This window comes from Cygnus atratus, chromosome 7, assembly GCF_013377495.2.
Source record: "Cygnus atratus isolate AKBS03 ecotype Queensland, Australia chromosome 7, CAtr_DNAZoo_HiC_assembly, whole genome shotgun sequence".
In the NCBI taxonomy this organism is placed as follows: domain Eukaryota; kingdom Metazoa; phylum Chordata; class Aves; order Anseriformes; family Anatidae; genus Cygnus; species Cygnus atratus.
In genome coordinates, this window is record NC_066368.1 from 35916562 (window position 1) to 35932406 (window position 15845).

Consider the following 15845-nt stretch of genomic DNA (forward strand, 5'->3'; position numbering starts at 1 on the left):
AAGCACGTAATACTGGCTTGACTGATAATGCAAATTGTTTCTAACCACTGCACTACAGACTACAAAGAGGTGCCCTTCAGCCTAGGCCTAGAAATTCAGCCACAAGATTTATTTTATTCCCTATACAGCAAGTTTCTACCAACTAAAACAATTCCACCATGCCAACATTATCGATGAGAAAATGATCCATCAGCAGTTTAAGCTCTTGTCCTTCTTGACATCAAGTAACTACCATTGTCAACATATATGGTATATTAGCATTTGATTAATCTATTCCTTTAAGAGAGTATATAAAAGAATAATATTTTCTGCCACCTCAAAGAGATACATCATGTATCCAACTATACGCTAGCCCTGATAATGCAGTGTTTTCATCATTATTACCAATACCGGGACTGGAAGAAACTACTCACATCTTAGAGTAGCTATAGTGTATGCAAAAATTTTCAGCTGAACCTTCTCACCACATACAAGCTAAAAAAAAAAAACGATATCTGATTTTTCTAATTCACAATAGCTGATCTATCATTTGCAATAGTTGGACAGCCTAGATTGGCTAGATTGTGACATAATTGCTTTCCAGCTGTAAAACTGAAAAAAAAAATATTTAGGCATATATTCTTGTTCATCCAGACCACACCATCCTTCATCCTACACTTCACTGTACCGGTATTCCTCAAGATTTATAAGGGCTGAACTGGGGCATTGTAGGTTTAATTAGAGCTCCATGAATCTGAGTAATTCCAATGAGATACTGCAACAGGCAGTGATCTTGGGTTTCCCCTGAATTCTGGGCAGAAGTTAGAAGACCAGGCTGTAAAGGACAAGACAACCATTGGCTCTGTATGCAGCAGATTTTACAAGCCAAACCATATTCCACTAGAGGTTTATCATAGGGAAAAAAAAATTAGACTTCCTACTTGCCAAAATATGACCTCAAGAGGACAAACCAAGCAAGTTCTCTATCAACAACATATCTATTCATTTCTACTTGGAGGGAGGGGTGGAGGAGGGAGAGGAGAAAAAGAGCACTTCATATAAATAACAGTTCTTCTCTCCAGAGAAATTGGAAAACATATGGGAGAAAAAAAAAAAAGACCCAAAAGCTATGTTGTTGTTGCCTTGAAATCAAGGAGTGGCTATCAAAAAAAAAAATTGTATGTCTAGCTTCATGTTTGAAAATAAATCAGGCAAATAAAATCCATTCTGTTTTGTTGGGTTTTGTTTCTTTGTTTTTCTTGTGCAATTCACCCCCACACACACACTTTGCAATTGTCGATGGCCCTGCAGCAATGCTTGCCAGAAAGTTAGGTGTGTCCTTTACTTAGAAACCATGTGACAGTCTGGCCTGGCCCATGAACTCAATTTATAGACATTTTTCTATCCACGAACTCAGTTATTTTCTCACCATGCAAGTATTCTGCACTATTACAGAGTTAAACAATAAAGCCCAAAGTATTCCTATCAGCAAATTACCTGTATAGCTGCTGATGAAAATTTTGCCGATACAATTATTTCCTTCTATTTAGAAAATGATTGCTTTTTTTGAAAGTAGAATATGTGCACATATTTCAGGGATTTCTGCTTTAGAAAGACCATTTGACAGGGCACAAATCTAACTTGTTTTTCTTGCTCACATTGACACAGCAGACTACTCCTTCAGCAGCTATTCAACAGGATCAAAAGTGGGTTCAAAGTTTGTTTGTTTTTCTTATGAAAGAAAAACTTTGTGCCACACATACAGGGCTTTTGCCTAATCCTGTTATACCATTCCATTTTTCAAAATTGCAGATATCTTTGAGTTGTTATTTACAAGTAAATAACACTGAAGATCCTTAGCCAGACTATAAATATATGAAAAATCATCACACAAGAGAAAGCAAAGACCAGGGATGTGGTACAGAAGCAACATAGCTATAAGTTTGAGCAGATCTGGGACGATGGACTAATACTGTGGCCCGGTAGCCATCTCTGGAACAATATGCAATACGAAACAAAACACAAAACTCCTGCCAAAATGCAAATGTATGCAAAGTCAGTGAAGCTCTCCAAGAACAGTTCTATGACCCAGTAGTGCAAAACATTCAGGCTCTCTGTACAGCAGTCCAATGGACTTGACCTGTAGCTAACTGCAAAACATGCAAGTGACTCCCACTTTCAAACTCAGGAATGCTATTTTTCCACAGACCCACGAACAGTTCCTTCCAGTTTGGGCTTGATAAGAGCGGGTGTAACAAATTTTTCGTTGCCTCTACCACTCCATTCTTCTTCCTAGAGAGCCTACTTCTCTGGTGCCAGTATCTCCACCTCTTACTTTTAAGCAAACATTTAGTTTAAGTTTTCTGTTGGCAGCTACTAGGCAGACTGGTTACCCAGACTAAGCATTTTACATAAATATCTAATGACTGGTAATTATGTATTATCTATGCGCTACAATGAAATGTGCTTAGTGGAAAACAGCGAAAGCAACATACCAAAGCAAAGCTGTTAGTTTCATATATACACAAAACTGTATAGTGAGAGTCACAAGCACCAGTCCGGTGGCAAAATAATAAGGAAAAAAAATTGCAGAAAGCGATAGTAAAAGACCAAAACCTGCACACTTATGCTAGAGTGGATCCACTTTTTTGCTTACAGAATTACCAGTTAAACTCAGTCACATTGAAATAATACCACTGGAGCAGGATCCTGACCCCACAACGTGACTAGAGATAGTTGTATATTATTTCAATAAAAAGTTTTTCTTCCACATTCACATGCTTCTTGTATGTATTCATACTAATAGTCCTTTTGATAAAACCCTCCAGAAAATAATTACCTTTAATAGCTCTTCTGTGAAGAAAGCTTCACAACTTGGTGCAAATATAAATGAGTTTTCTATAGCAAAATTTAAGCCTTCAAAGGAATTATAAGAAGGGAAAAAAAAAAAAAAAAGATTATAGGTTCAGCACTGTTTCTGCAGAAAAAGGTATATAAATCCCCTAAAAACTACACCCATTGAAACTTCATATTTAGTCTGATTTGCTTTCCAAATCATATAGACAGCACAGTTGCGTACAATCTTTAAACAAGTACAACCACAGAGAAATGCCGAGAGATTTAAGAGAAATAAAAGCGTGATCAGCTAGCTTGTAATCTTCTTTCTCTTATTCTCCTCCCTATAGCTGCATTAAATTGCCTGTTGAGAACAATAACATATTTGTCCTTTTATAGGTAGAATGATTTGTATTATGTAAAGATTTGGCTAACAGAGTAAGGATGCATTCACACTGAGCTGGATTACATGCTGTTAATAATTTTCTGGATGCTCTAGGGGACCCATAACTCTAGAGGACTGCAGATTAGCATTTGAATATACACTTTGTAATACATCTCAAAGCAGACTTTTTTAATTTACTTTTGCCATTTTTCTAGAACCACATTAACCAGAAATCAAATATCTGAAAGCATTTTGGAGAAAAAAGTATACCACAATGAAGTTTTTATCCCCCACCCCCACACACTCTTAAGGGTACACAAAATGTCTTTTCCTGACTCCCACACCATTTCAATAACTTTCATTAGAATGTCAGACTACCTAGAATCTGTGATTGGGCTTCTGGTACTGTTCCATGCATATTGAACAAACATGTAACTCAGCAAGCAATTGTTTGCAATCCATTGTCCTGAATAAAAACTGAAGCTATCTAGAAAGCTGGTTTTGCTGTAGGCTAGCTTCTGTTTCAGAAACTAATCTTAAAATAGATTATTTTAGCAAAATGAATGGAATACCTCACATTGCAAAGAAACACCCCTGAAAACACGTTAACATTCTTTTGTTATTCACTTTAAATTCAGTATAGACCAGACTCCCTTATTTCTGTTTTCATGAAACACTAACCAATTTTGGCCACCATTTGCTAAACACTGAAATCCTTTGTAAACTGTGTATGTCTTTTCATAATTTTTGAAATACTTAGTCCTTTAGAACAGTCTTAAAGTATACAACTCTCTAATAAATGTTATATCCTCGGACAAATACAACTGGGAAGCATACTATAGGAGTTCTTATTTAGTAAATTACTTTTCTTAACGTTATAAGGTTCACCTAGCAAGCACACGTTCACTGGACAAAATACACTTTTCATGACCTTTGGTCCTCAGTTATAATTAGTTGTCTGGTCCCTGTTGCTTACAGTGTAAACAAAGACTGATAAACCCACATTGGCTGCATGTATTTATTACATTACCGCACAGCTGCCAACTGTCTAACCGTTCTAATAAAAAACTATTTTCTAAGGTTTATGTTTTATTGCATGTGTGACTCCCTTATTGGTTAGCATTTTGGAGTTGTGGAAAAGGTTATGAATTTAGAAACTGACTGCATTCATATCATATTTAAAACTTAATGCTATTTTATTAAAGACATATGGGCCCCCAAAGTACACATATTAAATGTCATGTAAGAAAAGTAGCAGTTTAAATCATGGTCAAATTCATTTTTGACGTGACTCCTGAGGCTTCCCAAGATCTGAACTATTTCTTTGTAAATCTGGCAGTTTAACCACACTCATAAATCACTTTCAAAGCATATTATTTCTTAATTTTACTGCATTAGAGAGCATTTGGCCTACACAGTGAACTGTTTGTAACCGTTATGTGAACAAAAGTTGTATATTTAGTCTTACAATGTGGGAAGGAAAAAAAAAAAAAATCAAATTTTCAATCCTGAATATACTTCTTATTTTAACCCAAATGATACATTTCCTAATGAAACTTGCCAGGGTAAGATATGAAGGATAGTTTGCTGTATTGATGTAACAGAAAGCTCCATCTCCTTTTGCTTCAAGCTCATAAATTAAAAACACAAAGGCAACTGTAATTTAATCATTAAGTAAATATCCCACAGGTTCTTTGATGAGAAAAAATGTCTAAGGTGTTCAAGCCCCACCAACGCTGAAGAGAAATAAATCATCTTTGGGACAATTCAGAAAGTCTCATGAGTTTACTAGGCACTTTGATATAATGCCATTTGATGCATTAGAAATGAAGCATACCTTCAATACACTTAAAAATTGAACTCTAATAACTTAAGGACAGATTCACTGTCAAAAACCTGCTAAAATCACACAAAACCTTAGCTACAAAACGTACCATTCACAGAACAGGGTTCAAAAGAGTGCTCTTTTTGAAACTTTATTGGAACTTTATTTGTTAAGAAGTTAAGATGTTCCTAATGGCAGAGTTGATTACAATTTGTGTGTTTTCCTATAAATACTTCGTCCTTGGATGCTGTGAATAACAAAGATAAATTCAGACAACTTCCTCTAAAAGCTTTATACTCTCCCTAATTCCTTCAAAGAGAATACCAGTCCTCCTGTCACATATGTTTTTGAGCTTTTTTTCCCCACACGATGAATCCCCTGAAACGGGGACATGTAACCAAAGTCACCAAATCTTGAATGTTTATGTCACTGAATTTGGGGGGGGGGATGGGGGGTATATGAAAAATTTTAATTTCAGAGAAATGACAACAAATAATGTTGGTGGAAGTCTTCTTAAGAGTTGTAAAGGATGCTTGGATCAGAATAAGCTTGTATATGCATTCACATAGATCAATAAAGATTTCAGATGTGCAAGTTGAGTGTGCAAAGACTATTCTACTGCTCCTAAAGTCAAGTGAAAATCTGTTGTTTTGTACAATACTGGGTAAGATTTTCAATAGCCAGCCTGATTAGGACAACCTATAATTAGCACTGTGTTCTGCAACCCAACCAGGCACAGAATTTAATAAAACTATTTTCCTTGTATATTAACACCATGAGGTTAGTGTTATCTTCAACTAACATTCAGGAACTAGAACCAGAATCTGTAAGCTCAGTATGATTTTAAGGGAGCAGATGCAACTGTGCTGCATCCTTGCTTATACAAAGTGAGCAGTTTTAGAAACCCATTAAGCTAAGTTCAGTATTTCTTACAAAATATCCTTTTGGCCTATATATTTCTGCTAAGAGAGGAGATAAGAGGAGAAATGTCAGTCCTTCTCTGGAAACAAATTAATTATTTTTCCTGAAATAACTCATAAACCAGTTACAAATTGATCATGTTCTTAGTCATTAATGAAGAGAGAATGAATGATACGCTTGAGCTTTTAGGAGATGACCTCATCACTACCAGCCCTGTGTGCCTCTTGGACCACATTTTGGCTGACTTTATAGTATGGGGGAGGATTATTACTACAATGCTCTGGGGTTCTTGACCTGGCAATAATTTGCAGCACACAGTCTCTCTTGTAGAGCTACAGGAAAAGCAGGATTCAGCTTCTTAAACACAACCTTCTACTGCCATATTAGCCACCCTATGGTATGTAGGCCTGGCCTCCTATGGTGACTGTGAAAAGGCTTGCACTCCCATAGACACTTATCCTATAGGGACCTGCTGTATACTTGAAGGTATCTAAAGGGGCATCAAATGTCTATTTTTATACACTTGTATTGTTTCCAAAGTGACTAGAAATATTAGCCAATATCATGTACATTCATTTTACTTCCCCTTTTGTTCTTGTCCTCTCTTTCCACCCATCTAATTTGACTATGTCAACACTAAAAACACTATGTTCATCTCACAGCAAGACGCTGTATGATGTGTTTGCACCACTTTTTATATGACAAAGACATGGTCCTTTATCTCTAGGTCTTAGCACCTTAACTTGTAACCTGTTGATTGTTGTAAACCACAATTCCATTGATGTCAAAAGGAAACACCTATAAGAGAAAATTCACTTCTGTGGAATCAGGGCCTATTGCATTATCACAGATATCAATCAAAATGTCACAGTGTAACCAAAAACATTTTGCTAATGGCAAGTAAATCCAATAACTAGAAGAATAACAATTTGTAGAGAATGACATTTTGAAGCTGCTCTATTTCTTCATTCTTCGGACTGGATATAGTAACTTCACTACTACAAAGTCAGCTACATCATAAGAGAAAATTTCTTGAACGTATTACTGTAATGAAGGTTAGTACTTCAAGGCAAAAAAAAAAAAAAAAGGAACAAAAAAGAATCCAGTAATTTGAATCACACACAAAGACCTGGTAAATGCTCCAAATAAATACTTCCTCTTCAGCTTCCATGCTCCCCAAGAATTGGGGAGGGGGGGGGGGGATGCTGAGCAATTAAGGACGAAATTTACAGCAGAATAATAAAAAAAGTACTGTGAAATATAGAACAATTACCCTGGAAAACACTGGGCATAATTTCCAGTAATTGAGATCCTAGGATTTATACCAAGAAGAGACAACTGAAAACAGAAGAGAACATAGAGATGCAAAGGCAATGACTTTAATAATGTATATAATATTAAATGTAATTAATAATGTCATGGATGTTGAATTGAACATGGATGTTAAATTAAACAAATTTTATTGTCTAAAATTGTATAAACCTACCCCTTTTTTTTTTTTCTTTCTTCAACACATCAGCAACCTAAAACTATGTGGCAATGTTAGATAAGTTGGTGTGAAAGAACAACTCATAATTGTGAAAGCATGATAAACAAAACTATTAAAATGTTCACATAATTCTGCCTTCATATGTGAAAAACGCCTTTCTAAAAAACACTCAGTATAACCTCTACAATGAGAATATCAAAGAGCTTGGTTAAGTTCACATACAACTCTGTTTATATCATCATCTTCCTGATAGCATGTTGTCCTTTACTACAAGATACACTACTGGGAAGATCACGACAAATTATTTTTGCCTTCATTTGCGGTGGCCCCTGTGACCATGTTTCTCTCTAACAGTTGGTGACCTTTCTGACTGTTCAGCAAAACAGCAAAGCCGGTTTAAGAACACAGCATGCGTACACACTGTAGAACTTGCCATGAAAACTATTTCACATAGTCAAAACAAGTAATAAATATAAACTCAGCTGTGACGATTATTTCCAAGTTTTGAACCAGATGCTTCACATTTACAAAATTACAAGTAAAACCTTTTCTGATTTTCTCTCTCAGAAATCTTGCTATGACATTATACCATTATAATTGGACCTTTGTTTTATGGCTAGGAATTAACATATATTCTATTCATTACACTCAATACTACTACAATTTCAATGGGAATGACTCATCAATGTGATTGAGAGCATGAGACATATCAAGCCTCGAAATCTAGGGAAAAAAACACTACCTATAGGAACAAAAGAATAGACACAGGCTAGCCCAGAGTTTTGCCAACGCAATATTACATCCAATTTATTTATTTTATTTTTTTTACAAAATGCAGCATATTAACATCTCCTACCCCCAACAGTATTGTCATCTGATCCACTGCATTAGTTTTTTCAAAGGAGGAACAATGGAAGAATGCAGTGAGCTCTGCTTGTACAGCAGCAGTATTTCCATTTCCAAAAGAAAAACAAACAGAACTTTAAGATAAAATTCAGCCACGCTGATCCATTGGTAATTGAAAACAATTATGATTCTTGCCCTAATGTCTGATATCATAGTATTACATTATACTGAATGACAATTCGTTAACTAGACTAAATCAGTAAATTATAAGACAAAAGCCAGACTATATGCTTGCAACATCTAATAACTGAGGTTTCCACAGTTCTCAACCCACAAATAGAAAATATATATATATTACAAAAAAAAAAAAAAAAACAGGTGGTAAACAAGTTGTCATGCTAGCTTCTTCAATTAAAAGTTAACGATATACAGTACCTATTGCCATTCACCAGAGAACCTCCAAGTGCTTTACAAATATTAAATGTCTTATAAAGGATCAATTTGTGCACTACTGTTGAAAGACAGACACCTTTCAGGTGCAAAGTAGCAGCTGGTTAACTAGCACACTGCAACACTACATAACATTTTAGGGCAGAAGGTGGAGAAGAATGCCTTAGTAAATTGAGATTGCAGAGAAATCCATGGAGGCAGAATGCAATTACCTGAATTGGAATGAGGCCAGGGCTCCAAGTGTAACACCCCTTCTATGTGAAAAGTGCATTGGGATCATTAATGGCTAAGAGGACACTGGCTTCATGAAAATCATATACTTTTTTAAAAGGAATAATTTTAGGAAAGAGACATCACCTTTTGCATACTGTTACCTTCAATAGTAATTAGATACTGAAATGTAGTCTACATAATTCCATCACAAAGAACTATACATGTATCACTTTTTCAAGAAATATCACCATGAGAACAAACAACGAGGAAAAATTTTTTCCCCTACCCTAACAAACATGTCTATTCTTTTGTGACAGATGGAATTACAGTAGGTTAGGCAAAGAGAATACATTCCTTTACTATTTCAACAGATGCATGCTATCAGCTTAATCCCCACTGTTTCAACTCATAGCTTTTCTCTCGCTTCACTGACTGATGATCTCTCTCTTTAATCATGTGACCTATCATATGCCAAGACAAAAAAAAATAGAGCAAAACGCAATCTACTTCTAACTAAGTAGATTGGGTGCTACTTAGAAGTTGGTACTTCCAACTTCTTCCCAGCTAAGATTCCAATCTTCAACTTCAATTTCACAACTTTCTTCTGTTCTTTTTTTTTGGATACTGATCCTTCTCTTCCCTCCTTTGACTGCTTTTTCCCAAGCCTGACTTTCTGTTCACTTAAACACAGCTGCCCTTGCAAGCATTTGGAAGGCAACTGCTTACCTGCTGGCCTTAGCAGACTGTTCTAGATCGTATTACTAATTCCAGGAGCAAAAGCTTTCCCCACATGATGCACAAATTCACAGCCAGATCAAATTTATTATGAAGTTTCTTCACTAGGACAGCATGCTACATAGCTAGTGCTACACTGGTCTGCTATTGATCCAATGCAAAGACAGAGATCTATTGCTCAGTAACTTCAACCAGGGAATCAACAGCTACATTGCTTGTTGCCCAGTTACTTCATAAACTGTAAGTCCACATTTCCTTCTGCACAGTTGCACAGGTACCTTCTATAGACCTTCATCAGCCATTTGAAGAACTACCAGCTTTCTGTTTATTAGTCTAGTTTTACAACTTTTCACACAAATTCTCAAGCCCCTTATTATGGCTTTGCACAGCCACAATAATTAGATTTACCATTTCTTTAAATCCCATGTCACTGATTCACCCTATAAGCACCATGAGATGTGATAGATTTTTTCTCTCAGTATTGCATCAAGCCATATCCATATTTTGGGAACTCATTTTTGTTACTGCAAAAATTGATGACAGCTTTAGTGACTTTTAAAGTCTTCTAAACAAAGTATTCTTGTATTTATGAATATGACTGCTCAAGTTCCATTTCTGGATTCACTGTGCTAAGCTAACATACACAGAGATGATATATATTTAAGAAAAATATTGCTTTTTTAAAAAAATAGTTAAGGACAAAAATCACTAAAAACACCCCTTATGCCTCATCTGATTTTAATGAAATTTTAAAAAGCATTCATCCCTTTGATAAAATAGAACTTTCTATGAGTTTAAACACAATACTGACACTGATCCTAAACCAACACTATAGATTTTAGTTTTCCTTATTTCTTAAGCTGTACCACTAAATATTTACTCTATCATAAAATAAACTCCCTCTACCCTCCAAGTAACAGTGTGAGCACGAATTACATACCCTCAATAACATGAACAACAGATATTAGACTTGTCTTTCTACTTGACGGTCTCCATTTAGTTCCTTAGAGAAACAATGTTATGTCAGACTTTATGATTATAATTTGTGAAGAAAAGAATACATCTGAGGGGAAAAAAAAAATCAGAACACCTATACTGCCATCTTTTGTTGTACAGAGTTTCCTTTATATCCACTGGACAAGATGTGCTTGGTGAAGATGCTATGAAGCAGAATAACTTTCACATAATAAAATGTCGATTACTTGGAAGTATACCCATGTATACCTGCTAATGATTTGGTCCTATGAACTACAAGACTGTTACATGTGACTAAGTGCACAATGCTTGCTTTTGCCACTATAAATATAACTAATAAAAATGTTAACCTTAAAAATACAGGAAGCCAAAAAAATTGCTATTGGGCAGAGGGGTTGCAAAATACTGGGAAGTATATGCCTTTTATAAAAAGCAAGTACTAAGCAATTCAAGTTATATTTAAAGAGAGTTAAATACAGTATGTATTTATTCATAGCAACACGTTTTAGATATAATGGATATATCCACAGTTCATCATCTAGATTAAATGATCATGAATATAGACCTTTAAAATTCAAAGTTATGATATGCTCTGATACTTCATCATTTCATTTTGTTTATATATATCATATGCAATGTAAAAATATGGAGTCTTAAAATGGATTTTCAAATTACATTCTGTTTTGCATCTCTAAGTTTTAAAGATGAAACGTTTAGAAGCACAATTCTTATACAATCTATGAACTAAAAGAGGGTACAGTTTTAAATGATTACGTCAAAGAAATGACAACTGTACTCTTTGTAGGGACAGGGAAGAATAATTACAAAGCTGGCACATAATTAAGCAATTTTGACTGATGTATTCTTGAGCTGTCGTTTTGATGTGAAGTGTTGTCATGCCCAGAAACACACTTCATGCTGGACAGGCATCTTCCACTTTGATCTACACTTATGCCAGTGAAATAAGGTCATGATCTGGTCATTAAGCGAGGCTTCCACCTCTTGCTCAATGCCTCCTATCCAGCTAGGCTTACCCAATCTTTATTAAAATCAGGCATGATAATATGTTCAATATTTTGACAAAAGAAAATACAAACATCACAGAAAAAAATGAAGTTTAGCTCACTTACATAGAGAGATGGAACACTGCATTGTAACATTAAACTGTTTTTCTAATAAATGACTACATCTTTCCATAAGACAGTCATATCACAAACAGATGCATTTTAAACAAAGGATGAAATGAAGCAAAGCACAAGAAAGTGCAGTGTTCTTTTAAAAATATGAAAAAACAGAGAAAAATGAAAGTCTAAAAATTTATACAAAATAAAATATTTATGACTTAGTGATGACTGGTGATTGCTAGATACTTTTGCATTTCAGTAAACACAAGCTAGTCAGATGGAAATTTCTCGCTTTTATTCTCATTTTGTATATTTTTTCTTGGTGGGGTATTTTGCTCTCCCAAGTATTTCATGTCAAGACTAAAATGAAAACAACTCCCCACATCACAGCCCCTTTAGATCATCAGTCTGCTTTTTATGCTGAATAAGCCATACCAACTCCTGCTTACCATACTGGAGAGGGGGGAACATGACTTAGATTTAGATTGTTTTTCTCTGAAAAAGCAAGTCTGATTGGTTCACTATTGACATTACACCTGGCAGAACAATACGGCCACGTATCATAATTGCATTCACTAATATGAATATTAATCATACCAACTTCACTCCTGGCGAGTACAGTCTGAGATAGTGACTACTACCTTAGGAGGATGGAAAAAAATGTTCTCAGGAAGCTCATTATCAGCAGGGTCTTGCATCACTAGGTCAACATATTAAGGAGTTTTTCTGATGACTAATGCTGAGTGTGCTGCAGCCTTCCTCTATTTTGGATCAAGGTGTATTATTCTCTAACTAGTTTCAGAAAGCTTAGAATATATTACCACTAGCTGTCTGATAAATTGGGCCAAAGCTCATCAAAATTCTCAGCAATTACATGGGAGGGGAACTGGTGAACATACAGAGGGCACAAGACTCATTTCCTAAGGAAACCTGAAGGGCAGAGAATAAAAAAAAAACAACCATATTATATATTCAATATATAACATATGATAGAATTTGAAACCACAGTTATTGTGAACATCATATTTACAATATATAGAGGAATGCTGCTTGATGTCGTCTTTGAGTATAGCTATAAATAACTGTATACATACATATCAGCATCTGAAAATATATTCACACAAAAGACTCTTAGAGCGTTGTCACACAAAGTTTGCATGCATATGTACTATAGCCATGAATGTCCTAGGAAACATGCACAAATTTGAAACAATTTTAAGATGTTTATAATACCTCTTAAATTAGGTTCTGCATCCAATTTCATGTTTGTTTTAAATTAGCCACTTCAGTAATACATATATAATATTGTATGATGAGGGTAATTTTGCAGCACCTTAAGAAGCATTAATTCGTGCCATGAAAAACATTTAGAATGATTTTACCATCAGCAATTTGTATCAAACCGTTTATAAAGAAGTAGAAAAAAATTCAGAAGAAGAAAAACTTTTGCAAATTTGACGAAATAAATGTAGGTTTAGTCATGATATAGTAGGCAAATAATACAAAAGCACACAAAGGATTCAATTACAGATATAAAAGATAAAGATGCTATCCCTACTTTTGTGAAGTAATTTACCCTTAGCTACTGGCATTAAAAAAGGTTTCATCCAGAAGGGTCTTACACACTTACACTATTTAGTTGGTTCAATTTCTAACAGCAAACTCAGATGAAAAATATAATTGCTAATAAAATTAAAACAATACTTCACCAGATCTAAAATCTGAATAAACAGAATTATAAAATCACTCAGCATACGTATGCCGTACTTAACACATTTCAACTGTTGCATTTGGCCAGATTCAGTGAAGATATTCAAAACAGCCTAGACATCAATTGTTTCATCTACTACATATATAAAAGCTGAAATAACTAAAAGTAATGGTAAGCAATATTTCAAAGCTGTACTCGTATCAGAAGTGTTAACATTTTAATAGTTATAAATTAATCAGTCTGAATTAATTTATTATGCACTGCAACTGTACTTGTAATAATGCATTTATCTAGCAACACTGTTATGCTACCAAACAGTGCATTTCCATAACGGCTGCATTATTATTCAGGATTACTGGAAATCTGCAATAAATTATTGATGGTATGTTTTAGAGAACAAAACAGAAAGCAAGTAGACCAAAAACTTGAATGGAGTTTTGAGATCCACAGCACTAACACACTCTGAAGCTCAGAGTGTTATTATCTTCTGTTGATCAACAGTAAAAAAGAAGGTAAAGTGTAGAAATCACATTCTTATTCTGTTTACCTCAGCAGTATGCCCAGAGTTTATGCAAGTGGTATCAAAAGCTCAGATTACTGAAACTGTATCTCTGCTGTTGTGAATGCTTATTAGCAGGACACCACATTAAGTAACATCATACAAAATTAGAATCAGCTGTTCCACTAAAAGCCAATAAACACCATAGGTGTGAGCACTGCAATAGACATTTGTGTATAACATACATGGCAGGGCACAACTTGTCAGAAAAATTGCATTCTTTCACAATAGCACATCACACAGTTGTCACATATCTTTAAATAAAGATAAAAGGCAAAAATATTCTTTAAAGCTCACTGTCACATATTAGTTACTTTATTATATGAAACAGGTTGGAACCCAGAAATTTGATAATGTAACCAGACATAACTTAAGCAGACATAACAGCAAAGTTTGATAATAAACCAACAAAAATTATGAAGTTTTTTGTCCCTCACCTGACCATATTTACCAGTCCTTCGGTCTGAAAAGTTTTTTTTTGTTTGTTTGTTTTTGTAAATAAAAGACACAGACAAGCTTTGGGAGATGTTTTAAAACAGCATTAATGAATAACATACTGTTACATTTGTTTTTAATTTACTCTCCTACCTTAGCATCCTTAGGTTTAACCACTTTCATGAAGGCACCTCTCACCAGGGCTTCCTCTCTTTCTCTCCTGGTTACTTTCCGAGTATCAAGAAATTTCAGGTTTGTCAATTTGTGCAGAACGAAGTATCTGACAGACAGAAAATGAACACTTAAAATCCAGTAATAAACAACAATATACTCACAGAATAAACGACTAAAACACAGCAGCAATAAAAAGCAACAGCCTTTGCTTCTTTATCTCTGTTTGCCCTTTTCATGTAATGTAGCTTATGTAACAAGTTCTTACAATTTATTGTCTCAAATGAAACTTCTTTTAAGTGCCCATGGCAATTTAATACTGGGTAGATCAAATAGATCAGGAAATCATCAACAGACATGTATGTCATATGCAGCTATTACTGAGGTATAAGGCATTTTCATGAATAAAATAAAATGGAAATTATTTTTAGATTGCTGGTTTAGACTTCCAAGTAATTTTAAGAATTCCATCCCATGTTGCAGGGAAACACCGATCTGAGGCATTGGAATTACCAGCTATCTGCCTGGAAAGAATTCTTCGCAAACAGTCATATGCAAACACTTCAGATTCGTTTTACATTTTCCTAAAACACAAATGACCAGTGACATTAGAGATCCATGCGAACAGCAAATCAGAGGGAGGTGTGATTTGTCTTCTGCCATACATCCCGAAACACACTCCTATGTCTTGATGGGAGTGCATGTCAGTGTTCAAAACTCTTTAAAAACAAGAATTAGTCTAGAGAAGACATCAAGAGTTATTCTCAGGGTGTGCTCTCCAGAACTAAATTTTGACACAGGCACCATTTGGAAGCAGAATTCTGATTTGGTCTTGCTAGGAAGACAAGGTGTCCTTACGGCATATAGATCCCAGCTCAGGATTAAATGCTGAAGTACTCAGGGAGAGACCATTCTTTGGTAAATATTTTCATAACTCAGCGTTCCTGTTAGAATTCATCAGTATTCTATTCATCCTTTTTACTCAAAGTACAGCAACATTTTAGCCTCAAAAAATAACATTGACTCCGTGTATGCAGAAGAAGAGAACATGGCAGATCAGAAACAAAATAAGGCACACAACCAGAGAAAATCAAAATACCAAACCACCTCAAGTACGTTATTTACATTTAGTCAACCAAATGTGAAGCAGACATTGCAAAGTGAGGAAGTGACAGACTTCCTAGCAGGGGGT

General features: G+C 35.1%; 1 protein-coding gene across 1 annotated transcript in view; it reads right to left on the reverse strand.

The window, feature by feature from the left end:
• Nucleotides 1-15845, reverse strand: part of LRMDA (leucine rich melanocyte differentiation associated) — a 667294-nt gene that overhangs the window by 266241 nt on the left and 385208 nt on the right. Inside the window, exon 5 of the mRNA XM_035542562.2 lies at nt 14636-14762. Within this exon, the coding sequence (XP_035398455.1) occupies nt 14636-14762 (127 nt within the window). The remainder of the gene's footprint in view (nt 1-14635; nt 14763-15845) is intronic.